We start from the raw sequence: 27,986 nt of genomic DNA, 5'->3' as shown, positions 1-27,986 counted from the left end.
ACATAGAGGTAACAAATTCCATCTCCTTTTCCATTACCTCTAAATTAGAAGACATTCTTGTTACCCTTATGCATTGTCCTTTAAATATGTTTTTCAAAATATGTTTTGGATGATCACTAGTATATTCCAGATATCCGTTCGAAAATGTTTCTTTCCGATATATTTCAGACTGCAAGCCATTCATAGTATGTCTTATAAATATATCTAAGTAAGCTATCCCATCTTTACTGATATTATATGTAAACTTTAAAAATTCACTAGTCTGATTAATATATTCTATAAACTCTTTGATGACCTCATCTGGTCCATTCCATAATATAAATATATCGTCCAGAAATCTAGAATAATAAGATATATACTTATAATACTTACTCTGAAATAAATATATATTTTCCCATTCCAACATAACCATATTTGCAAATATGGGGGCACATGATGCCCCCATTGCTACTCCTTTTGTTTGTTTATAGTACTCCCCTTCAAAGTATATAAAATTATTATCAAGAACAATTCCCATCATATCTGTAATAAGGTTAATACGATCCCAAGTCATATTGGAGTGTTTCCTAAGACTACTACAAAAATCTTCCAGTCCTTCATCTCTTGGGATACTTGAAAATAAATCAACAACATCAATCGTTATATAGGTCACATTTTCTCTCCATAAATCAGATGTAAGATGTGATAAAAACATCCAAGAGTCCTTTACCAAATGTGGGATGTTGTTATATATCGGTTTAACCCATCTATCAACTACCACTCCTAATTGGAATGTTTTCGATTTACTACCAGATATGATGGGTCGGAAAGGTGGTTTAACTATATTCTTGTGTACTTTGGGGATACCTACAATAGTAGCCAAAATGGGAAATTCAACCTTCATAAAATTATATATATATTCAGTTATTCTTTGATCAATTAGGTATTCATCTAATGCCAAGTCTATCTTCTTATAACTTATATTAATCTCATTCAAAGAAGTAATCTCATAATTACCCGAATCTATCAATATTTTCTGCATTTCATTTATGTAATCAATCGAGTTATAAAGTACTATACCCCCACCTTTGTCTGGTTTCATAACTCTTATGTTCTTATTACTAGCCAGCTCCACCAGACACCGCCTCTCCTTGGTACTTAAATTATCTTTGATCAACTGTTTGTCTCTTAATTTTTTAAAAAACTGAATATCTAAACAAACCAATTCCTCAAAATTTGACACCTTTTTATGGCTAGGGGGAATGTATGTACTTTTTTCCTACATACATTTCTATTACTATTAGTCATATTCATAGACTTATTATTATCAGTAAATAATAGGGCTAAATTTAGCCTTCTACAATATAGTTTAAATTCAGTTATTATATCGACTACATCAAAACCAACTGTTGGTATGAATTTCATTCCTTTCATGAAAAGTGAGTCATGTTCTTCACTAATAATACTACTAGTGTAGTTGTATATCTTTAAGTCATTGTATTCATGAATGATTCTTTCTTTTTCATCTGTACATCTATGATATACTTCCTCATGTGTATCTGATATTAATGATTCATCACAAACGTGTATATCATTATTTAAATACTCGTTTTCTACCATAGATTTCTTCGATTTCTCTGCTGATAATTCTGCTTTTTGTGTGGTGTGTAAAAACGTCCACCTTGAAAATTTGCACCCCTTTCATCATGTAACTCATCATTACCATCCCATATCCTATTATTCTCATAATTATTATATGTATACTTCCAAATATATGCTTTATTATCCTTATATTGTTCCATGTCTCATGCAATCTTTTTATTTTTTCTCTCATATATTTTACCTGCTTTAATATCAGCTAATTTAAATTGTTTATCATACAATTCACTCCATTGGGGAAACAGTAAATCATTCATTATGTCCTTATTCAATTTTTCCAATTCTATAACCATCCTACTTATTTTCTCATCATTCTTCTTAATTAACAACTTCATATAATTTATACCACATGAATTAAATAAAGTATTAAATTCAGCCTTGGTATCATTATCTAAGTTGACACCCATTGGTAACTTAAAAAACCTTAACCCCATTGGTACTATTCCCATGGAAATACATTTCATAAGATAGGCATTATCAATTTTAATACTTTTAAAATTCAACAACTGTTTTCCCATTAAATATATCATATCCTTCAAAGTACCATAAGTCACACTTTTTCTTCTCTCTTGTGGAACACTTTTACTATGAACAGTACTGTTGGTAAATTCATAATCATTCAATAAAAAATTGTCCAATTTATTAACTCCATTGTCTATATTACGAACTTGCACTACATTGTCCCTTGGACTGGAAGAATTATATACAGTGCCTTTTACACAACCAGATTTTGATTTCGTTGTTGCTGCATAAGTTTTAACTGGCAGCACACGTTTGGGCCGAGCTCCTATACGTTCAAACTCATCATCCACTTTAAATAGTGAGAAATCAAACGTGAGCTCGTTTTCAGACATAACACTTGCATTGTTTTTAGTGTTCCGATGGACTGGTAACTCATTTAATAACGTTGATGCTTCTCCCTGTCCATTAGGTATCTCGTACGGAGTGAAAGTCTGTGTGGAAGCCCCACAACCAGAAGGAACACTTTCCTTCCTATCCACAATTCCATTTTGCACCATGCCAACATTGTCTTGCATCTGCCCCACTAATTCAAGTAAACGGGACACTTCAGTTTGCAAGGAACTCACTTCACGTCTCAACGAACCAAGATCTTCTTTGTCCAATAAAGCCTCTGTCTCTCCACATACGCTATCCATAGCCTCCAACATGCTCGAACGTCAAACACAGAACAACACCAGAAAGGAAAAGAAACAGACGGTAACGACCGTCAGCTAGGTTCAATAAGGCAGCGATGAGACACCGGCTCGGACTAAATAAAAACTTTAATAAAACACTTCCAAAAACTATAATATTCACGTTAAGCGCTTTCATCTGCTAAGCATGCAGACTTCATCAGAACAAATAACCTTGTATCAATACGCTCATTTAAAAACTTTTTGGCGCCAAGTATGCTTCACAAATTTAAAGTGCAAGTGCTAATATTTAACAAATAGATAAATAAACAATTAATAATGCATATATAGAAACCTGACATACTTAATCTATATCATCTATTTACAGATTTTATATATATATATATATATATATATATATATATATATATAGCTATATTCTGCCATCTGGCAAACTCTATCTGAGGTAATCTCTGTGAGGAGCATTGTAGGTAGAGCTGGGCTCGAGAGTTTGGAGAGCGCGGGCTATAAACGGCCGAGTCGGTTCCGAGGGTTCAGAACCGAACCCACCGTCAAGGATTGCTGAAGATGAACAACTCAGATGGAACATTATGGTAAGACATAACTTCTTTTTATTGCTGTTATACATTTTTTCTTACTGTTCTGTACAGTTTAGAGAGACGATCTTATAGTTTCTGTGTCGTAGAAATACATGGGCAAGTTCCAGTTCTAGTTAGTGCTGTTTCTTTAGCATTTATCTTCCGCTTTATTGTTCTGTAGTACCCAAACATTTGTCTGGATGGATTTGTTAATGAACTTGTCTATGTTCTTAATCAGTAAAATATTAAACAAAATCGGGTGAAATCGGAGCCAGTTGAGAAGTATGCATGCCGCGTAACATCTTCCCATTTTAATGCATAAATCTGTTTAATAAACAGAAACAGCACGTTGCTAAAGTACAACGCGTCTTCCATTTGTATTAGCTCCAGCTACGGTATTCTTCATTTCCCTTCTCGAGCTAAAGGGCCGAATCGATGAATATTCATGAGGAGGGTGAAGACTTTATCGTGAATATTCATTCGGGCGGGACTTGCTACTGCACATCTGGGGAGGTACTGTTCTAAAACAAAGCCAAAGTGGTAACACAACAACCATGCCTCTCAAGTGTACCTCATTACGAGGAACGTACCTCATTTGGGGTCTTAAAAAGTTCATGTTCCTCGAAGTTCCATGAAGTTCCACATTGAAAGGGTCTGTAACACATTTAGTGTTGGGAATTTTTTTTAATGAAATCCATGGTAAATAGAAATAAATAATATTAATTCATTAAAATACCTTCTTTATAAGTAAAACCCACATATTTTAACCATCCTATGACCTTCCTAGCTGAAGTTGTTAGTATGCCATTAGTACATGTTCCACATTTTGCCCATTTGTTCCACATTATGAGGGCTAGTGTTCCTCATTTTGGAGATGGAAGGTTGAGAGCTATGACAACAACCGTTTTAGATTCAATATGCTTACACGAAGCATTTAGCTCTTTAGTTGCCAGGCTATAATCCTAATAGATTTACCAAAATATCAAACATTTAATTATTAGTGACAAGGCAAAAAAGTTAAGCAAAATGAGAGAGATTTGAGGTGTACATGTGTACAAGTAGCAGGTCGGTTAAAATGCAATGTAGCAGTTGGAGCGCACAAGCTAAGCTCAAGTACCCTTTTCCAGATAATCTATTTAACTAAAGAGACGTCAGAACTTGCTGGCTGACTACTGACCTGACCACAGTGTATTAAAATATTTCCCTACCTGCAACCCAGACCAACCAGAAAAGGAAAAAAGATTGCACTATACTATCCTACCATCCGTATACCCTTACGCTCGCTTATTGTTAGGCTCGGTCTTCTGGTTCGGCAATCAGTTATTCTTTGGGAGGTTGGTCTTTGGAGGCGGGTCTAAGAAATGCCATCGCTCAGAATAGGGGATTCAATATCATTAAAGCCACATAAGTGAGGTAATAAATAGTTGTTTAGTAATTAAACTGAGTACTTACAATGTGTTTTGCTTACTTCGCAACAAAATACCAAGGTCCAAAAGCTGTAGAGTATTGAAAGATACTAAGACCTCGCCTAGATAAAACCAAAAGTGATGTATCCCATCGGGAGGGGCGGGGTTTACACTGCAGCTTCTAGCTGCTGTGACAACGCGGAGGTGGGGGAGGGCTTTGTAGCTAAGGTCTGCCTTTGGGAGGCCGGGTGGTGATTCACAACTTCAATTAGGTAAGAGCTTAGTAGGTCTTGGTGTCTGCTGTGTACAGTGTCCCACCAGGACAGTAGGAGTAGCTTAATTCAGCTATGGATATGTTCAGATCCGTGGATGAGTTTTATTCCTGCATTTCTGTAAATCCGCTCTTTTGTCACTAGTACTGCAAGCAGATTTGATTTTGTTGGACTGTCTACCACTCAAAGATCGAGGGATGATATTTGTTGCCAAAAATGTGTGAGCTGAAGTGGTTATTATTAAATGCTGCTGACACCGATGCACCAAAGTTGCGGTCTTGACAGTCAGAAAACGAAAGGAAAAACTAGGGAACTGCCAGTAATTGGTTATTCTGGAAACAGACAGTGGTACAGCAATGATATTGACACGTAGGTGCATTTTTTTATCTGTATTTATTTAGTACACTGCTGTTTTTTCTGAATTGTCCTGCAGCTGGAAATACTGATGATGGCTTAAGTTTTCGGCAAACCAATTTGCTTGTGTCACTGAGGCATAACAAACTGCAGAAGCAATGATAAAGATTTTTGTATCGATTATCAATCATTGTGTTTGCTGTGGCCATCTCTGTGTTTCAGTCTGCAAATTTTTCAGATTAGTTTGGAATTTCTCAGACTAAACACGCTTTAATTTAACTGTTAATGCCATTATATTTACTCGGAGGCAACGTTTCTGGGGTACTTTTTCTTCAGCTCACTGGTTATTTTAATTTATCTTTGGGGTGGTTGTACTTCGTGTTAGCTTGTGATTTTTATAGATTGGATAGCTATTTTTGCATAGCGACGGTTTATTTTATTGGACTTTTGGATAGCGATGGTTTATTTTATTGGACTTTTGGATAACGATATTTTATAGCGTGGATGTGGGTGTGAGTTTGTTACAGCTGTATTAGTGCTTGAGTAATGATTTGTCCTGTGTTGGATAAGGCTGCTTTACTTGTGGGACCCAACTTCTGAAAACCGATCGCCTCATCACTTATTAAGTGCGAGTTATTCATTTTCTGTTCATGTACGTGAAGCGTTAGTGTTACACAACTTTTGTCGCTGTTTGAACAGCAACTTAGCCATTTTCTTAGTAACACTGGGATATTCGTGAGTGAAAGGTAAAGAGTAATTGCTGGACAGCTTTACAAGTGGCTGACCTTGGGTTTCAAGATGTCCGGAATTAGGAAGAGCAAGTTGCCAGACTTGTGGGTCTAGTATCTTGCAAAAGACAACGCAGGCACGGCTGCCAGCTGTTCTTATACTTCTACTGTGAATGCCATGATTTTTAGGAAATGGCTGTGTGCGTACCTCTTCAACTGTACAGATTTTTGTAGCAAGTCCAGATTTTTGCCTCATATTTGTGGCAGATCATTAAAGATTGAAATTAAAAAGTAATGACAGACATTTGAGTTTCAGATTTCATCATATCCCGAAAATCCATGCAGGGTTGTCACCTTTTCAAATGCCCAAAGTGGGACATGTTTCGTACAAACGTCAGTACAAAACACAGAACTTCACTTTTTTGCCTAAATAAAAGCTTATTCTTGTAGCATTTTAGTTGCGTATTATGTTTCTTATAACGTTTAGGTGTTTCAGATACAGAATAACTGTGTTATGCAAGTATTACATAAAATATAGGAAATATGTTTGTCCTAAAATCTCAGGACATTTGCCATTTTTTTAATTTTTATGCAGGACACAACTTCTCAAAGAGGGACTGTCCCTCGCAAAGTGGGACAGGTGGTAACCCTAAGTCCATGCTAATGCAAAACCTCTATCAACCTTCTAAGTTTATAAGAGCAATATTTAAAAATTGTTCTTGGGCTTTTGTCCCACTTGTATTTAAGGCTTTGTCCAGATTTTTTGCTATAAGAGTTGAGAGGTATGAGTTGTGTGTCTTATGTCTTGACATCCGAGAATGCTACTGCTGCCCTTACTGTAGGGTCAGAAAACAATTGCTTTTAAAAAGGGAATGCTTTCTTCTACTACAACTCATACAATTAATGGCACAGAGGGTTTGGGTAGGCTTATATCATTTATTTCAGAAGGTGCGCATACTTAAGCAGGTTTACGTTTTGAAAAAAAGTGAATTCGGGAGGAGAAAGACTGGCCCTGATGCCAAAATTCACAGGTCTATACCTGAATTGAAGAAGTCGTGAGGTATGCTGTGCAAAATCTGTCATCTGGCTGTGCAGGAGACACAGATGTGCATCAGTTGTCTACTGTGGCAGGAACATTTTTGCTCTTTAATAATTATTGCATTCCTAAGCGTTTCATCTATGGAGACCGCCGTTGCATATCCCTGTCATAAATCCTGCATCTGCAGAGAGTGATGGTGAAAACCATGTAATGCTCTTAAACCCTTTCGGACGGTGCCTTTGCTTCATTTTAGCCCTGACCTGGACAAGGACAGACTTCATAGAATGCTTTATTTTTAACCTACTTGAGCTGTTGACATCTTTTGTGTCCATAGCTTGATGTTAAGTCTGGATAGTCCCCTGAAAACTGCTCCCAAAGTCTGATAACCATCTCACCTACCAACAGTTTGACGTCAGTGCTGCAGAAATTGTTTACACTTTTACCACAAGGTGGGGATATAGAGCTCCCCAAAATTAATTCTAAATGTTTTTAACTTTAGAGTTGAACTTTCTGGATACATTTTTTCCAACGTTATCTTTGTGCAATGTATACCATTTGTGTAATGCAAATTAATAAGAGTTACATCATTCTAACTTCTTAGCCTTTCACCTCCAAAATCAAGGGCACAGTAAAAATACTTAAGGTAAAACGACCACAATTTAAATAAATATTGGTACGCTTCTTAGTTTAAATACAAAGTTACACGTATTTTCGAACTAAAAATGTAACTGCAATTATTCCCGCCACATTTTCTTAAAAAAAATCAAGTTTTGGGAAGGACGAATCAAACGTTTGAGCAGGAATTGGGTAGAGTTGGCAGGTGGGTAAATTTCAGCTTTTATTTTATTGTTCATAAGGGGGTTATTGAAAATGGATCACTCAGCCCCATTAGCAACCCCATTGTGTGGTTATAATCTAGGCATATTAGAAAACCACATTTTTGTACTTGGTGCAAATACAATAGCAACGTGGGTGACTAACTCCTGGCAAAATATTTATTGTATAATTGACAGTGCATCCTTCTGAGAATGGTCTTTTACTTGTAGCCCTGCTCGCGAGTACACAGGCATGCGCTTACACATTCTCAATTTCCACCCCTCGAGGGGTGAAATCCACTATTTTCTCCTTATTAGCAGAGTTGCTCTTTAGGGCGGCCACGGTGGTGCAGTGGTTAGCATTGTCGCCTCACAGCAAGAGGTTCTTCGGTTCGGTCCTCGGCTGGGCTGCCTTCTGTGTGGAGTCTGCATGTCCTCCCAGTGGTTGCATGGGTTTCCTCTGGGTGCTCCAGTTTCCAAGCACCTCCCACATCCCAAAGACATGCTGCAGGTGGATTGGACACTCTAAATTGGCCCTAGGTGTGTGTGTGTGTGTGTGTGTGTGTGTGTGTGTGTGTGTGTGTGTGTGTGTGTGTGAGTGTATGTGTGCCTTCTGTGGAAGGTTGGGTGCTGGGCTGGCAAATCGACACTGTAAAACTCCACTGCCAATCATGAGTGGACAGGTGATCCGCTGTGGCGACCCCTAACCGAGAAAATCCGAAAGAAGAAGCAGAGTTGATCTTTCTCTGTGGTTGTACAACTTTGGAGTTAGATTACATGTTTAAAGTAGAAGGAGGTAGCAGAAGTGAGGGGCTTGCCCCTCCCCAAGTGACAGCTCAGACAGCATCACTTCATTTCCACTCGTGTGTGCAGCCTGTACTGCTGTATGTTGCAGGATGGATGGGTGCCAGTCTTGAGCACAATAATGGGGTTGGGGGGTGGGTGAGGGGCTCCTAAATATGCCAGTTCTTGTTCTGTACATGGAATAGTGTTTACAATCATTGTGTTAGCTTGGTGCATACCACTCTTAAGTCTTGTGTATTTGCATTATTACATCAGGGGCATACATTTCTAAGTTGTCCAAAATATTAAGTTATGCGACAAGCTAATGATTAGTGCCAGAAATTCTAGTGAGATCTAGAAAAATTCCATTTAACCCTTGACAGTGTTGTGTAGCATATTGCATAGGCGACCTGCAGTGTAAAGCTAGGTAATTTGAGTCATGTAATTGCATTGGATTTTAGGATAATGAAAAAGAGGCAGGGGGTAATGACTATAGAGAAAGTGTTCCATTTTTAGCCCCAAAATTTGGGGGCAAGTTTTGCTATGTTATGTAGAAGAGTAAGAGTATATATGCTTAAGGTGTGGGTTATGAGAATGAGACTTGTGAATTGCTTGAAAAGATCATTATTGCCTTTCAAAACTGGATGCAGCCTGAAGTTTGAAAAGAGTTCCAAGTAACACTGCTACTCTGATACAGTGAGCAAACTAGCCTTTGAAAAACAATGAACTAGTGTTGTGATAATCTGGTAGTGAGGATGTCAGAAATGTACAGTGATTTTCTGTGGTAACTGAAAGCTTATGTGTCAAGAGCAGAAATGGCAACACTTCCCTCGTTTTGCTTTTGCATCTTTGCCTATGCAGTATGTGTGTACCCAAGAGGCCCAGTTTCCCAGTTGCCCCAATATACTATCTGGTTTAAGTGACTTGTTTGTTTAGTGTTGCACAGAAGGTAAATGGACATTTAGGGTGTCAGGTCAGCAGACTCCATGAAGCAGCTCATTTACAGCCTGTGCTGCCTTACCAAAGTACTTTTTCATAGTTATAGTGCATCTGCTAAGCAGGCAATCCATGAGACCACCGAGGAACTCAGCACAGATTCCTAATTGCCCCAGAGCACTGTTTGGTTAACTGACTTGCTTGGTGTCACACAATAGGCAGATGGAGGCTGAGGGTATCAAACCCTTGACTACAGGAAGCAAATGGTTCACACCTCAAAGCCTTAAGCCTATGCTCTGCCTGCCAGACTGTAATGAGAGATTTCCTCCTTAAGAAAGTACGGAGAAAGTGAGTATGTTGAGTACTGTACCATCTGTCAAAGTAAAAATTGGTAGGATTTGAACTGCACAGGCCAGAAGCGGTATGAAGTTCTAATCCATCATCTTAACTAGTTAGCATCGACTGTATTATGACAGTGTGATTAAAAAGGACTATATGGTGCAAGCTACATGTGTATTTGTATTTGAAGCTTCTGAATTTACTTCCTGCACCAGCAGTTTTAGATTGCACTATTTAACACAGGTTCTAAATGGCATGATTTTAGTGTTTGTAAACTTCATGGATAGTGTTTGAAAGTGAACCAGCTACAGATTTTCTTTATCAGATAAGCAATAGATGTTTTTAAAAAATCAGGAGCTAATGGGACATTTCCAGGTTTTAACAGGTTCAAACTACATGTTCTTTAAAGTGTTATTAATTTAAATGATGATTAAAGTGTGTTTTGAACTCCTTAATATGAGTTGAAATAAAAAGAACATTGCAACAGTTCTTGTATACTTGCAGGATGGAGATTGTGTACCTTAACAATTTTACTGCATAATACTTGCAAGTTAACTGTTCAATTAATTTTTGTGTGGGCTTTTGTGGTAAACATGTTAGCTTAATGCAGTTTGCCTCATTTTATAGGAGGTTGGAGTAGTACTGTAACCCTTTGTATTTAAAGGCTAAAAAAGTTAATTGCTTTGGAAATATGTGAAGTCTGTGCTGTGTAGTGTGTGTTGCTGGAAAATGGGTGGTGGGAGGTTGGTATTACCAGCCAAATCTGTGTTGGATTATTTATTTATTGACTGACTGTATTCCAGTCATTGCTTTGATACATTGTCACATAGCATTGATACTTAGCAGCTTTAAGATGTAACTGTTTAACTGCTTGGCATTTGCATGTTTTATAATTAGGTCTCTAAAGGGATGAGGTATAACCAGTGCTTGTTTTTTTTTTCTATTAAGAGTATAGTCTAGTAAGTAGGTAGGTAGGTATAACGGGAGTAGCTCTGGTCTGAAACTACTTCCTCATTGCACAAGCATGTAAGTGGATTGTAAGGGATTAAAACTGTGTCCTGCTGGTTGCTTGTTTGTAGTCTTGACCTTCTGCTGTGGACTATCATATATACTGGTCAATGGAAGATTGTCAGTATCTCTTACACGTAGCTCAGGTTTGAAAGAATTCCAGCATGGGTTGTGATGATACCACTGAACATTCACAACGATTTTCTAGATCTGATGTAATTATGCAGTTTGGTTTCTCTGAGTCTGTTTTATCCTTATTATTGTAGCTAGAGGCATGTGTGAATGGGCGTACCTTCATTGAAGGTTGTGCATCAGGGCTGGTAACTCGGCATGTAAAAATCCACTACCAAACATTAGCAGACCGGAGTTCTGCTGTGGCGACCCCATAAGCCGAAAGACACAGCAACAATTGCAGCTAGGGGTAGTAGTTCAACTTGCAGAAGTGGTACAAGTTTAATTTCATCCCCTTTCAGATGACCTGCTCCATGAGCAACCTAGCAGTCCCAAAGACTCTGTAGAGAGTCTGTTCTACCAACACTTCACTGTTGTCTCTGATTTCCTACAACCGATTTATTCAGCCCCAAGATGATTCATTTTTCTCATTTACAGTGGATTTTACCATTGCATGAGGTTGAGGGTTAGCATAATTGTTACAGTGTTTACTTTACAGACCCAAAATGCACTGACATTTAGTGATGGAGTTTGGCATAATGGGTAATCTTATCTTTAATGGAAACTGTCAAGGCTTGAAGTGGCCTGCAAGGACAGCTAGCCTAGTACTTGACTATTTTTCTTCAGGCAACTAGCACAGAGGATTAAGGTTTTCAGCTGTTAGCAAGCTATTTCAAATAGCCAAGGGCACAGGGTTTGACTCCTTGCACATCCATTTATGATTGAGCAACACAATTAGCCAGAGTGCTGCTGAGGTCACCCGTAAAAAAACAGGGGGGTTGGGTTGGCATAATGATTAAAGTTGTTACCTTACAGATATGAGATGCAGAGTTTAATTCTGACCGTGGTTAAACTTGTAAAAGTATGTGAATGAATAGCCTAGTATTTACCTTTAAACTGCATTCCCTTCTTTCAAGACCATTTTTTCTAAGCCACAGTTTGCTTCTCAGCATTTTATGTTCATAAATAGTATGTGCATGAGGTCATGTTTGTTAATTTTTCCCATATCTGGTTTAATTTTTGTGCCGATACAAGGAAAGACTTGTTCCTTGGCAGGACTCTCCACCACCCCACCATAACCATCAGGAAGCCGGTACAAACCACTGGAGTATGTGTTGGTTCAGTACACAATGTAGTTAAGACGGGGCCACTTTGACTGTCATATTGTGAGCAAAAGCATACATAGCTAGGATGTCTGGAATGAAATGTGCACCAGTTTTTATACTGTACCCCCCCCCACACACACACACACACACACACACACACACACACACACACAAACTGCATGCCTTTTTAATTCTGGGAAAAAAATCAAGAAATAGAGTAACAAGCAAAATATCCATTTGGCTAGACAGATTTTCTTAGAAAAAAAGTCATTAAAGAAATTGTATAATTTCAGATCAAAATAAATGTGCCACAGCTTTTAATTTTAATTTATTTAGTACATGCCTTTACACAAAATTCGTTGTTAAAGTGTATTCTGGCTGTGACCCTCTAATTCCGTTTCAAACAGCTTGCTAGACTTTGTTACTTTGAAATGCTAACAGGAGTATTAAGCTGTTTTAATGCAGATTATGTTTTGGGCAGTAAGTATGCTGTCAGAGAGCTGGCAGTGTCCTCCCCCAAACAAAAACCTTACACACACATACATGCATGCATACATACCTCTGTTGATGTCTTGCCCTTCTTATCCCCAAGAAACGAAAAAGGAACATAATAGCCAGGCAGATTGCATTGCATCTTGTAGGTGTAAATCTGCCAGAGGAACAGAGGGCTTTGTTAATTCAGTCCATCTGGCTAGCAGGCCATTGCCATCCCTCTCTGTGGATAATGGACTAATTTTCTTTCCATTGTGTGCAACAGACAAGTAGGTGTGTTACTTGTGTTGCCTTTTAGGTTGCAGCAGATGGTTGTGGTGGGTCAGGTCATCTGCCTGTGTACTCCTTAGAACAGCACATGAAAGTACATTGCAAACATTTACATGGGAACCCTAAAAGGTATTGTGTCAGGATAGGAACCTAAGGCTCATTGGGGCATATTGCTGATATTATGATCCAGGCTTATTTCTTGTCATTTCATCTGCCTGTTTTCTTAGGGAAATCGCACCAACTTGGACCTTGTTTCCTTTGAAGTCCTACCCATTGTAAAGTTGGAGTGGGGAACGTTAAGTTTTCTAATCTATGAGTAGCATTTTTGACAGGCATAATTCTTTCTCCTTAAAAGTATTTTCCTTTGGCACCTCTGACTTCCAGTGGATTTTGAGTGGCATGGTGTCAGGACTGCTCATGAAAATTGGTGGTAGAATGTGCACTATGTATCCTACAATAGCTTGGTGCTTTTCTGCTGCTTTAGTAGTATAGTCATTTTTATTTTCTGGCATCCGATTACACCGCTAGTTGTTTTCAAGTGTAATCTAGAGGCATTGTTTCTGTTGTATAAAACTGAGTAATACTGCATGCAGAAAGAGGTTGTGGAAATTGACCCCAGTTCTGTGGGCTAATTACCATAACCGTTAATAAATAGTGTTAGCCGTACCCCAGCATTAAACACCACTGTTAGCGTTAACCATTCTTGACAATGCTTAGGAATGTGATACAAGCATGGTGTTGCTACGGCTGCCATACAGATTCTCACTGCTTCATAATTCCTGCTTGTCAGTGCTTTTACTATTGGCAAGGAAGTGACAGCTTTGCAATTGTCTTTGCACAGGATGGACCTGTTATTAGAAACGTACATTTCTCATGCTTGACTGTCTTTCCTACTAGCCGCATAGAAGGAAATAAGCAAGTCTGAAGGAATCCAGCAGGCTCCAGACAATATTAGACCCACCCTGGTAAACATATACAAACCATTAACAAAGGTCGGTGCTGCATAAAAATAACTTCAGATGTTTCCCTTTCCTCTTTTTGTATTAGTTAAAAAAAAAAAAAGCCACACCAGAATCTTCAGAATCCCATCAAGATTATTGACATGCACTACAACCAGGGGCCAGATGTTTGGCTCTTGGAGTCAGGCAACTAATCAGAATCAGAAATTTTGTTGCATACTTCATTTTAGTAATTACAGGTATTGTTTGCATCCTGTTACAAGGTTTATGATTGCTCATATATTATAAACTTTGTCTCTTGTGGAAAAAGGTTAACCCTGGCACTATAATCCAAGATGTCCAAAATATGTAATGTTTAACTTTAACTTTAAATAGCTGTACCTTTCAAAATGCCGAAGTGCCACAATGTGACATTTGCAGCAGATGGAGTGCCTAGCAACATCATGAGCTGCTGTTTTGTCATTGTCATCTGATAAAGATGGTGGCATTCTGTATGATGTTTGAGTTGGTTGTGAAAAATGCTGTTTAATCAGACATGGACTTGTACTCTGTTGATAGTGTTCTTTATTAAAAGCCACATATAATACTTTTGAAGGATTGTGTTCATAAACTGTTTTAGAGGAAGGTACTTTTCCTTGTAAGTTACCTATGGAAAAAGATTATTGCAGGGAGTGTAGTGACAGTGTAGTCAAAACAGTGACACCTGTGATCTATTTAGCCGAGTGTGCAGTTTTTGAGGAATACCAAAACTTGTATCTGTCAAAGTTCAAAGTTACTATAACTAACTGCCTAGCAAGAGATGGCTGAAATGTAGTCACCTATAGACAGCAGAGGGTAGCACACTTGGTTTAACATGTAATTGCATTGCTTTTTATGCTTTAATGCTTTAAAATTTGAGTAACATCAGCAGTAGGAAATGCTATTTATGTTTTTTGTTGTGGGCATTGACTCATTCATCTTTTAAGTGAAGTTTTTATTCTGACACCTGTTAGTTGTATGTGCTGTGAAAAGTTTTTTGTAGCTGTGCTGAACCTCATGTAATTGTATTATTTGTAATCTGTCCACAGGAAGGAGTCTAACATGGCAGACACTGTAAAAGCTCTGTCATTATTCAAAGACTCTTTACAGACTTCGATTCTATTGGTTGAGATGGAGGTCTGCCAGAGCACAATGCTAGGGGCTGTTCTTGCAGCTTCGGCTTGTTTCTGGTGTTTGTTTACATTGTTTCTTGGGGACACTACCTTGTGTGGTCAAAGATTTAAAAGTTAAAACAATGATGCTGTACTTTGAATCATAAAACAGGGTGCATGGTTGCTGACTTTCTAATGGATAGTTAACTAGTAGCATAACATGAGTTGCAGAAGTCTGAAGGCTGTCTTGTTAGAAGCAGGATGTTCTAGGTTTGCAGTGAGTGGACTTAGGAGATGACCGACAGTAAGATACATTCATTCATGGAGTAAGACAGATGTTAAAATGATGCTCAAATACAGTTATTAGCTGGCATAACTGTGGCTTTGCTAGTGCTAAACAAAATGGATTGTACTATTTGCTTTACCTAGTAATTGTGTCTTCATGTGTAACTGAATAATTAATGCTTAACATGGCAGTTTGGCATACAGAACCATTCTAATATTAACAAGAAAGTAGGAGAAACTGTTATCTATGAAGTATTATCTGCAATCACTCAGTGGGAGGAGGTGCAGTAACCCCCTTGACAGAGTCCAAACTTAGCTTGGTCCCATATCCTGCTGCACCCTAGCAGTTTGTCAGGTATTTTCTGGTTTCAGTTTCTGTGGATAAAGGGCTGTACAAGATGAAATTACTTTTTTGCAGCCAGTACAATACTTGCATATACAAGTGATGCAAGCATACAATGAATGAGAAACAACACTAATAGTTGAAAGGATGACTGATAATTGGAGGTGTATGGGCGTTACCCAATTGACTAATTATTTGTATTCAACATCTTTATGACAATGTTCAGAGGCATCTTGCTTAGTTCTAGAATATGTTTTAGACATGTCTGTCTGTAGTCTATTGTGCCAACTGTATCTGTGGTGTAGTGTAACGACTGTGGTAGAAGCTCTCATAGCATCGGTAGAAGTTTCCAGAGGGGTGACTGTATCACAACTGCACATATTCAGAGCCACATAATAGTAAAGACATTTTCTTTTCAGTAAGGAATTGGAGAAGCTTGTATGTCTGGTATGTGCAGTTGTGAAAAAGATTAACTTTGAAAGACACTGTGAACTGATGCAAAATGAACTAGTTATTTCTTCTCTCTATTAGAATTCCTTGATGTTGGGGTGTGTGCAATTAAGTTCCAATTTTGTATATAATCTGTGTCAAGTTTTTCTCTTTCTGAACTGATCATTATGCTAGACATCCAGAAAATGAACTGGCACAGAACAGTGTCTTTCCTGATGCATTTAACATGAATTAGTATAAGACGGTACCATGACCCATGATTCTGAACTGAACTGGTATACACTGGTGCCATACCTGATGTGTCTGAGATCAGCTGGTATATAGTAGTGCTGTTCCCAGTCTATCTGAAATAGAATGATTGTGAATATTGTTACACCACACCTTATGTGGGCATTGATTAATTGATCTTTTAAGTGAAGGTTTTAGTCTGGCACCTGTTAATTAGATGTATGTGATGTGCTCTGGAAACATTTAATAGCAAGCTAAACATTGTTGTGTGTGTGTGTGTGTGTGTGTGTGTGTCTGTGTGTCTGTGTGTGTCTGTGTGTCTGTGTGTCTGTGTGTCTGTGACTGCAGAGTTGTGTGCCCCTGTCTGCAGTGACATCTGGCCTTGCTTGCTTAGTTATTTTCCTGCATTGTATAGCCAATTTAAATGGATTGCTTGACAAAACGTTTGTAACATAAGCTGGGAACAAGCTCAGAGGCACAGTATGGCTAAATTAAATGCTGCAGAGTTTGTCTTGAGCTATTATTATACTAGTTTTCTGGAATTAGGGCAGTGTTAACTTGTGAATCTGCCACTGACTATCAGAATTAATTACTGTCTGCTGCAGTCATATTTAATGTTGGTTTGTCTGCCTAGTTGCTTGTTGCTTTCTAGAGCTTTGGTATCTGTTGATCAGAAAAAAAGTACTATGAAAACTGAAAATACTCTTTTTTGCTGCAGTTCAAGAAAGGGTATTGGGTAATGTCACATATTATTCTAGGTTCCAAAAGCTTGTTTTGCGTTGTTTCCTTGCTTATTTGTCATTCAGATCATGCTTTTATTGATATCTATTTTAATTTTTGAAAACCAGCCTTGGGCAGTTAGGATTAATATGTTTTTTTTCCGCTGGTGTAGTACTAGATATGTTGGCAGTGGCTTCACAGTCATACAACGGGCTTTTGTGTTGAGTAGTGTGCTATGGCTGTTACTTGCTGCTTTTTGTTTTGGATGTTATAAGTAGAAAGACTCTGGTGTGATTTTATACCATGTCTTGAATTGCTTTACAGAACTTTGTTTTAAAGTACAGAAATGTTCTGGAGGCAATCTAGGTAATGGTTTGACCTCTTAAAGATCTGAAATTGTCTGAATCGCCATACAGTGATGGGAAAGGATTCAGATTTCCATTTCTCTGTCACATGCATTTCATCTAGTGGAGTAAAGGAAGATTCTGTTCGTATTAGTCATTGCTGCTCTGATTCCCACTTTTGCAGACAAGTTGCACAGCCCACTGGGAATTGAGCAATGTCATGATTTCTACAGTTCCTAGAAATTAAACATTCAAGTTTTTGAAAATAAGTTCTAGGGATGGGTTTTTAAAAGCAGTACAGAACAGCGTATTGCTGTTAGAACATATGTTTAGCAATCATCAGAACTCTGTTCTTTTCTTGGGTTTTGCCATTCTGCATCTCCACCCCCACAAAAAAATCAAAGTTGTCTTGACATGTCTAATATGCAGAATCATTCACTTGAGTGAGTGAGTCTGTCTGTCTGCCTGTAGGTGCATTACAGTTCTTTGTTGCAGTGATTCTTAATTACCCATGATCAGGTGGTAGGGGTCTCAGGATGGGGCTTCTGACCTTTGGGTTAAAATCCACTGCATCTGAGTGGAGCAGAGCTCGCCCATCTCTCAGGACTGACTGAACTGCTGTTCACATGGAACCCTTCTCCAGTTTAGCCTTCAAAGCTCTCGTTCTGTTACAAGATAAATGGACTGCAGCTACTTTTGAAGTTGAATGGTTCTTGTAGTCAAACTTCATCTCCCAAAAATACAGCACTAAATTCTAGGTTTGCTGTTTTCAGACATGTATTAGTCAGGGGCACTGGGAGGAATTTCTTTCCTCCCACTATAGGAGTTATGGATGCATGCACCAAAACTTTTAAAAGTTGTGGTTTGAATTTTTCCAGTTTTTGAAAAATGTATGTTGATGATGGTAGTTACTTCCTGCAAGAAATGAGAGAATTTAGGCAATGATATCTAGCTCTGCAGCAGAGCCTCTGAGTAGCCAGGCAAAGTGTTTATAAGTCTCAAGACTCAGTTTGCTATTAGACATATCCTTTTTTGCTTTACTTGTGTTTCATCATTGTCCATTCTTAATAAAAGGAATTAAGAAGCAGCATATAAAATGTATTGGTCTGATCAAGCTTACACAGGGGTCTCTGTTTGTTTGCAACATTCTTTCATTTGATTTTGCATTTATGCATAACATATTTTGCAGTATAGTGAACCAACAGTTTCAGTTATTATGGCTTTTAAAGGTAAGGTGACTGAACTTAATAAACTCCTTATCTGCCATAATCTGAGCCTGAGGAAGTTGTGTTACAGGTGCAGATGTACAAATATGATGTGCAGAACATTAGGACTGACTAGGAACAATTTACTGGCAGGAATTTAAAACCAGCAGGTAAATGAACAGAATTAAATGTAAAATACAGTAGTAGCATAAATGAGCTAATTGCTAATTACAGACATCCATCTATTGCCTAACTAATGGGGTTAGCATGCAGAAGTGACTTCTGGCATTTTTAACAGTCTGGTACACTTAAGAACAGTGCATGGGTCATTGGCTAACAGAGTATAAATCTCCACATCGGCACCAAACTCCACTGATCCATGTAAGTAGCTGTCATCAAATCAGCTTAACAGATCTTTGGTTCCAGAAGTTCAAATAAAATCAAAATTTTAGTTTAATGCTCCTTCTAACTCTGTGGTTGGCATGCTCTCTACTGGTTAACCACTTCACTCCAGAATAATCCCGTGGATGTAAACACTGTGAATGTCTTGGATTAAAGAGCGGTGCTAGATGGATGTCATCATTCCTGAATTCCCATTAACGATTTGTTTACCTGTATAGATTCGGTCCCTTAGAATGGGTTCTTATTCCTACTCTGATAATGTTTTGGAATATTTTAAGAAGGTAGTTCTGTTTACTCATTTAGTTTGTGTGTTTGTATCTTGTCTGTCTGTTTACTCAATGAATCACATTTCCTGTGCCAGTTCAACATACTGAGTTTTGAATTTTAAGGAAAGCGTACTTATCAATAAGCTCAGTGTTAGAAGGGGTGTCTGGAATATTAACTTCTGCAAATATACTCAGGGGGTCATGTTCATTATACTAATAAGGTAGATGGGCAAAGGCCCCGCAACACCTTATCTCTTCTGAGATCAAAAAAACTTGAGGAAGAGGGAATGTTTCAATATTCCATCTTCAGTGAGGTTTCGATCTCAGAGTTGTAATTAAGTAAGAGGGTGTCTGAGGACACAGGCTACCCTGCAGAAACTTTTTCTATTTATTGTCTTTTATTGTTAGCTGTCTTTGTCTTTTAGGTTAGCAAAGTGTCATAGTTAAAGTTTAGTGCATTCAGAGTACCATGTAATGGGTTTCCCACTCAACAAGCTGAGTTTTGTTGACTTGAAATGGAGCCACATATTTTATATAATAAAATGGTCTGCTCTGGCTTACTAATTCAGTGGGTCATTTTGTTTAAATCTCTTGAGCTGTTCACACACAGGTTCGTAGCATAGCCCTACTTGTATGAGATTCATACAAATAAAGTCATACTCTGTACTTACTGATACAGGGGCAGTAAATACCTACTTCATGAGAGGACAGAGAAAAGTGTTTTATATTAAATGCTTTAGCAAACTTTGATTTCTAAAGTCAGAAGAGCCCTGTCTCTTCTCTTGTGTTTGGTGAGGTGCAGTTTCATAGTGCCTGTATGAGCATGGGAGATGCATGCAGCTGTGTAGGCAGCATTGGGTAGTATGGCTGGTGCTAAAAACATTGTGTGCGAGGGCACGTGTGAAGCATGTGAAGTGGCACAACCCTGGAAAAGGAACACTGACCACTTCACCCCCATAAAAATGTGGAATCACAAAACCCTGCTGCAGACAAACAGTGCCCTTGCAGTGCCCTTGCAGTTCTGTCATCTGTCATGCTGATGGTGAGCTTCTGAATGCAGAATTGTCAACCGATGTAGAGTTTTAGTTATGGTTTTCTGTAAAATACTAGACTGTTCTAACCATTATTTCACAGTGTAGCACTGAGATTGTATACTGCCTGCTGTCAGGAATTTCTTGTACATAGGTTCATAGCTATCAGCCCTAGGGCCTATACAAGCCTAGCCATAACAATTTCCTGGCTGTTTCTTCCCACACTATTTACTTCCCTGGACCCCTGTCTAGCAGGGGGACTGACATGATCCCCGGGGTGAATTTCTTTTCTCCCATCCAATCGACAAGGTTCCCTTTGAAGAGGGCCAAAGAGGCACTCTGCTTGACATGTATGGACAATCTATTCCAGAGTCTGGGGAGTCTCTGGGTCAGGAACCAATCCCTCCAGCATGTTTTGTTTATTGTGATGACAAGGTTTAGATCCCTGGAACATGTGGCTCTGAGGGATTGGGATTTCTTTAAGTGTAGCATGTCCAACAGCTTTGGGTTTGACATGGCCTTGTATGTTAAGCAGAGATCGCCTCTGAGTAGACGATATGCGACAGAGTGTAGCTGGAGTTTTTTAAGGTGGTCAGCTTAGGGCATCTGCTTTAGGCCTGTGATTCTTTTAGTGAGGTATTTCTGCGGCCTTTCCAGTTGTTGCAGATGTCTTGAGAGGTACATACCAAACGGGGTGTTGTATTCTGTAATGGGTCTAATGAGGGATGAGTACAGTGGGACAATGACCTCCTTTTTTCTGGATGAAAAGCCCTTAGTGATGAGGTGTGCCACATAGAAGGATTTCCTGACTGTTGTGGCAATGTGGTTATCGAAGGTAAGACCACTGTCCACCTGTGTCCCTAAGTCTCTTATCACACTTTCGGTGTTTAGAGTACTGCCACCTATATGGTAATTCACGGATACATGTTTTTTCCCCAAAGTGGATAAAAATGTTATGGCTTGTGTTTTGTGAATTGGTAGATTGCTGTATAGCCGGAAGGTTGCTGTGCATAAGTCAGTCTGCATGTGAATTTCTTGTGTTTTGCACCATTTTGTTTTTTTTTTTTTATGTTAACTGTGACAAAACAGTTAACTGCATTCAGTTCTAGTGTTAGACACTGTAGACCTTGTGGTAGGTGGGCAGTACTGCTCTATCAGCAGTCAGTTGTGTGATTGGCTGAGAGCTCCTGAGCACTACTAGTTATCCCTTATTGTAGGTTTTTGGTCTTGTCATGAAGTTGTGGATTGCCTTCTGCAGTGATTTTTATTTATTTATTTGCTTACTTATTTTGGAGATTGGAGACTTCCTTTTCATTACTGACCTTCAGTATCCTGCGCCTACTGCAGTCCCTGATGGTAATTTCATTGTTTCCTTGGGCAGAGTTGTGGGCAATGCCCTGACTGGCATCATTCTGTGGGTGGTGCTCCTTCTATGTTACAGCCTACTCCTGTACAGACATCATTCCTAAAGCATATTCTGTACTGCTGTACGTCCGCGTGTATAGCCTACTGAAATAACTTTCTGCAAAGCTGCATTTTGATTGGCTACTGTAGTGCCTCCCAGGTTAACTCAGTAGACTGCTCCATCAGTACATGGGCCCTTCTGACTAAGAGAAGAGCCATCTAGTAGCAGTTGTCGCTAAGGCCTCTAATTTTTGTGTCCTCACAGTCACAGATGGACGAACCAGTCACTGTATCAAGAGTTCTGCCCTTCTGTGGAGAAATCCCACTGTTTGAATTACATAAGCATCTTTACTAGTCTGATTGCTTTTCATGTTCTATTTGTTTTCTATTTTGTGGTTTTGTCTATTTAACAGGATAAAGGTAATTATACGTTTGGCATGCCATCATATTACTGCATGTTTCTGACTGAAAGTGGCCTTCTTATCATAATGTCTAGAAGGTGCATATTAATTTCTCTGAGAACTGCGTGTATTAGGTTTGCCGAAAACAAAACCAGAAATGAATTAGTTAACTGAGAATCTGAGCATGTGAAACATGTTCCTAGAGAGCAGTGCACATAGTTGTAAGGCTTTTTTTTCATGAAGTAAAGTAATCATCAACATCACTGACTCACTTTCAGTTCCTGCAAACCTCCTTATATAGTATGTTTCAGAGATGAGGCTTTGTCATTGGAAGAAAAATGTTCTTCAAATTCTTCACGTGTAAACCTTGTCATTGATTTTTTTAATGCCAAATCTTTGTGATATGACTTAAAAACTCATGCATACACATATCAATCTTATAGAAATGCATCACTTTTACATACAAAGGTAGTACTGGCATTAGTAGTTTTACTTAGAAAGATTATTGCCATGCCTTCAGATTTATCATAAACAGTATAATATAGACAAGAACAGGTGAACATAATAAAAAAAACTTTTGGGTATGTCTCCGTCTTTTGTTCCTTGCCTGAGAAAACTGGTTTTAGAATTTCAGAAAGAAATGTTAAGTATTTTGTCAGCTTCACTATCCCTTTGCTCCTGTCACTGAGGTAAAGGACTGCATCCATTAAAGTCTGTAGACTCATTATATCCTATCCCCGAGGTGATGTTAGTTTAGGATACATCAAATTTATTTGGGCTTTGTCTTGATAAAAAGTTTTGCAGTTATTATTATTATTATTATTATTATTATTATTATTATTATTATTAAAATACAGTCAGAATGTACAGGGACTGAGAAGGGGGAGAATGTATCCTGGTACTTAACATATGGGGAATGATGTACGTAAAGACATCTGCAAAACACTTTGGGTTCCATAGACTGTCAGCAAGACTGTGTAGGTAGACCGAACTTTTAAGTGCTTTCCTATTGTGATGTGGAGTGCAATGTTGTAAAAGTGGTAGCAAGCACAGACTGATGTTTGTGCAGGACATTCGTAGTTATGGAAGACCAAATGATGATACAAGGACTGTATTTATGTTTCCATAGAAATTGTGTCTGAGTACGTGTGTGTGTTTTGTAAATTTTCTGGGCCAGAAGTAAATGATTTGCTGCGTGAAAGTGTGGATCACCAGGGGTCATGGGAATGTATCTATGTGGTAAACTGTACTGTATTTACCTTGTATTAACATCCCTAACATTTCCCCGATAACCGGAGGCATACGGCTGCTGCACTGCTCAGTCTGAGACCACATCAGAGGCTGTCTTTTGCAGTAATTTTGGGATGATGTTTGCACAAGTTTTGGCATAAGCAAAATGAACAGCATCAAGAAGGGCTTGCAGTGTTTTTGATTTCCTGGCTGATGGCCATTGTCACATTAAGCCGAAGACTTCACTTCCATCAATTCTTTGTATTATGAGGAAACAAATTGTTTCTGTTTTGTTTAACTTGACAATATTTTGGGTTGGGCAATTTACTGATGTATATTGAAGTTAGAACACTGCCTACCTTCCTGCAGCTTACATCATACATTTCCCTGGTTCCCATTTGATTAGAATCTGGGTAATACAAGAGTATGGTTACAAATTTGTGGAAGAAAAACGTCCTTCCACTTTTTGCATACTCTTTTCTCACATAAGATAATTTCATCTCACGAAAGAACTGTTTATTACCACGTCAATTAAAAAAGAAGAAAACAAAAGGAGTCTCTTAGAAGGACAACTCTTCTGGTTGTGTAGGGAGTACTTAGTTGAGAGTCTTCACTCCTCTGCATTTGTGTTGTTTCTTTGTGGCACACTAAACATCCCCAGAGCTGTGTATCAATGAATGTACATTGGTAGAGCACCAATAAGGATATAACATTTCTGCTTCTAGACAGAGGCCTGTGCTATATGGTAAAACCGTTCTTGCTGTATACACAGTGTTTCTACTGCTTTCTTATTCATTTCTTTTCTGTTTACTTTTTTTCCCCCTTTATTATAGCTGGGCCTGATTTATACTCTGGTCCTTTTGCCACTGGCATTATCCCTGTCTCTTTCACACTGCCCTGTGTATGCTGCGCACTTGTAACAGTCATTAATCTATTCATTAATTCATTCATTTTTCCAGGACTCATTTGCTCCCTGTATGTTGTTCAGGGTCATGAGGCACCTTAAGTATAGCCAGGCAAGTATGTGATCCAGTCCTGAATGTAGTGATAGTCTAGTACAGTGTACGTATGTATACACACACACACACACACACACACACACACACACACACACACACACACACACACACACACAAAACACAAATGGTCCTTTGTAAAAAATTCAGCTACCTCTTGCAGTATCTCTGTGGGTTATAAGCCAGAATTAGATTCAACAAAATACACTTTGAATATTTGGTGTGTGACAGTTGAAGTCTGGCATCTAGAGGTATTATTTTTGCAGAGAGGGAATGGATGTATGAAAATGCACCTAGGTGAATAAGATTGTACAGTGTGCTGGCGTATGTAGATTTCTAAATGGGGTGGACAAAGGAATGAGGGGTCAAAACTCCCCAGAGTGTTTGTTTAGAGCACTAGCCTGCTGTGTTCAGCTACAAAATGGATGGGCTTTCCAGTTTGCAATGATGATTGCTTTGGTATTTGTCTGAGTAACTGTGGATAACTTCCCATTACTAAAGTCCCCTCAAGAACACTCTTTAGCATGGCTACCTGACCACTTCCCACCCCCCTGCCCAAGCTTGCTGTCATCATGTAATGTTGTATCACTGTCATCCTATATTGACCAGCTCCAATAATGAGAGTGTCCAGCTTTCGGTCATTTGGCCTTTGCTGGAATATGTTAGCCCTCATATATAATTATTCCTAGCACCACATGGCTTTTAAGTGTTTACTCATGCAGGGTCACCTCAGGTTTACTGAAAATGTGTTTTCTAACTATAATAGTTCACAGATTCTATTAGTTTTGCTGGCTTGTTGAGAGCTCTTTTCTTACTTACTTTTCCTGGGTTATGGATAATAAGGGTCCAAAGACCAGCCCACCAGTCCTGTCAACAAAGCATAGGTAAATTAATACATCTTTCTTTTTGTTGATTGGGTTAGCCTACTGGGTAAGGCCCACTTTCAGAGAGGACCTGGAAAACAAATGTACAGATAAGAAACAAACAAAAAAGTATGCTGTTAGGTTAAATACAAAAGTTACAAAAATAGAACTTTTGCAAACAAAAAAGGGGGAAATATGACAATAGGTAAATATTGAACTGAAGACAATAATTGTTTGTTAAAGACATGAACACAGACTCATGTAAAAAAATAAGGATGTGCAGATCATGCCCAAGGGTAGGTATAGGGAGTAAAAGCGGAGGAGGATGTAGTGGGTAGATATATGAAAGTAGTAAAGGAGTGTAGGAGGGTTTACATAATGGTTACTGTCTTAACCTCACAGATACAAGGCACAGAGTTTGATTCTGATCTCTGGTTATTGGCTAGGCTTGTGATAGTCTGCAGGCTGATAGCCCAGTAGTTACCTGTGAATCTGTTAAGTGGAAAGATGAAGCAAAATAAATGAAGGGGGATACAAGCCAAAAGGTGGTGAGTCTTTCTAGGTTCCCAGCTGTTGATGAGGACTGCATGTTTGTTACTGGGGTAGATGGCAGTGTAACAATTGCTTAATTCCAGGGTGAGGAGAAAGCTTAAGACAAAGTGTGGCGCTAGGCTGCTTGTACACATTTGGCAAATGCAGGAAGAGATGGACTAGTTTTCACTGGTTTTGTGGGGGATGGGTCACACTCATCCTGCTGAGACCACAGGCAATAAAACAGAAGGGATTCAGCCAAATTTCCTGATAGGTCTCTGGCTGACTGATAAACATACTGTTCCCTGCTGCTGAGTGGAGCCAGGCTAACCACAAGAGGTGTCTCAACTGGAATGTGTCTGCCGGGACTAGGACGTGGTTGCATTCCCTTGATGGGCTTGCTTAGTCTGGGCAGCTGATGCTCTTTAAATGCTGAGAAGTATTTAATAACATATTTTATTAGTTTCAAACAACACTGGCAAAAGTTTACGCAAAGAGTAACATAAGCTGAATTAAGCAGCAACATAGCAGCAGTGTGAACTTTAAACATCTTTTAAATATCATATTTCAAAACGTCTGCATTCTTTTTAGTTTAGTTCTCCTTTTTTCCCCTCTTTTAAGCTTTTTATTAGAGAATCTTAAGAAAATTATTTGCAGATCAGTCTTGAATTCCTAAATACTTTTCTTTCATGCTACTAGTGAATTTTGAAATAAATTGTTCAAAATTCCTTTAAGAAATGTATTTACAAATTAAGCCAGTTTGCATATGTTGAATACATCTCCACCCTGCAGACTTCTACTTTGTATACCTCAAGCTATCCTATACTCTGAAAACTGAATGACTTATCCCGGATTAGCAAAAATGTTGTCACGTGTGTTAAATAACTTGGCCTTGGGCTCACCTCATGTCTCCGTCTGCATCTGTAATTCCACAATCTACTCCATATTACCCCCTGAACTGGAGTTTACACCAAGTGTGACTACTTCCAGCCTGTCACTCTTTTCCTAACTCTCCTCATAGCCTATCTTAAAATCTTGAATTGTGACTAATACCCCTCAGAGCTATTCTCTTGTTATTACTTTAGCTTTTGATCTGAGCATGTAATCCATATGTATTGCATCTGGCACATGGTCTTTTATCATACTGCCCTTTGTGTTAAAGTTGTGAATGGGATTCATAAACTGGTGCTGTGGACTTGCTCATCATTAATATCTGTGAAGTACACTGCATTAAGTTATCGATGTAGCAGGCAGGTTACAGATGTGCATGTCAAGCAAAGAACCTCAGGAAAATAAAAACAGCTGTAGCAGTAGTATAAAGCACAGCACATTTAAAGTGCAGTACATTGATAGCATAAGGGAGGAGAAGCACCCATAGGTGATGTGAAGGATGTGAGAGCTAAGGCAGGAGCAGTGTGAATGCAGCATGCATGGGTGATGTGAAGGATGCGAGAGCTAAGGCAGGAGCAGTGTGAACGCAGCATGCATGGGTGATGTGAAGGATGCGAGAGCTAAGGCAGGAGCAGTGTGAAAGCAGCACCCATGGGTGATGTGAAGGATGTGAGAGCTAAGGCAGGAGCAGTGTGAACGCAGCATGCATGGGTGATGTGAAGGATGTGAGAGCTAAGGCAGGAGCAGTGCGAAAGCAGCATGCACGAGTGATGTGAAGGATGTGAGAGTTAAAGCAGGAGCAGTGTGAAAGCAGTATGCATGGGTGATGTGAAGGATGTGAGAGCTAAGGCAGGAGCAGTGCAAAAGCAGCACCCATGGGTGATGTGAAGGATGTGAGAGTTAAGGCAGGAGCAGTGCAAAAGCAGCATGCATGGGTGATGTGAAGGATGCGAGAGCTAAGGCAGGAGCAGTGCGAAAGCAGCACCCATGGGTGATGTGAAGGATGCGAGAGCTAAGGCAGGAGCAGTGCGAAAGCAGCACGCATGGGTGATGTGAAGGATGCGAGAGCTAAGGTAGGAGCAGTGCGAAAGCAGTACCCATGGGTGATGTGAGGGATGCGAGAGCTAAGGCAGGAACAGTGCGAAAGCAGCATGCATGGGTGATGTGAAGGATGCAAGAGCTAAGGCAGGAACAGTGT

General features: G+C 39.0%; 1 protein-coding gene across 1 annotated transcript in view; it reads left to right on the top strand.

Annotated features, from left to right (window-relative positions):
- The first annotated feature begins 5,050 nt into the window (after positions 1–5,050).
- Positions 5,051–27,986, top strand: part of DLC1 (DLC1 Rho GTPase activating protein) — a 132,928-nt gene continuing 109,992 nt past the window's right edge. Inside the window, exon 1 of the mRNA XM_044062500.1 lies at positions 5,051–5,417. Within this exon, the coding sequence (XP_043918435.1) occupies positions 5,405–5,417 (13 nt within the window). The 5' untranslated portion in view covers positions 5,051–5,404. The remainder of the gene's footprint in view (positions 5,418–27,986) is intronic.

The sequence above is a fragment of the Protopterus annectens genome, chromosome 2.part1 (assembly GCF_019279795.1).
Source record: "Protopterus annectens isolate FY-2018-M chromosome 2.part1, PAN1.0, whole genome shotgun sequence".
NCBI lineage: Eukaryota > Metazoa > Chordata > Ceratodontiformes > Protopteridae > Protopterus > Protopterus annectens.
The sequence above is the reverse complement of the archived record's forward strand: the minus strand, read 5'-3'. Positions and strand labels throughout refer to the sequence as shown.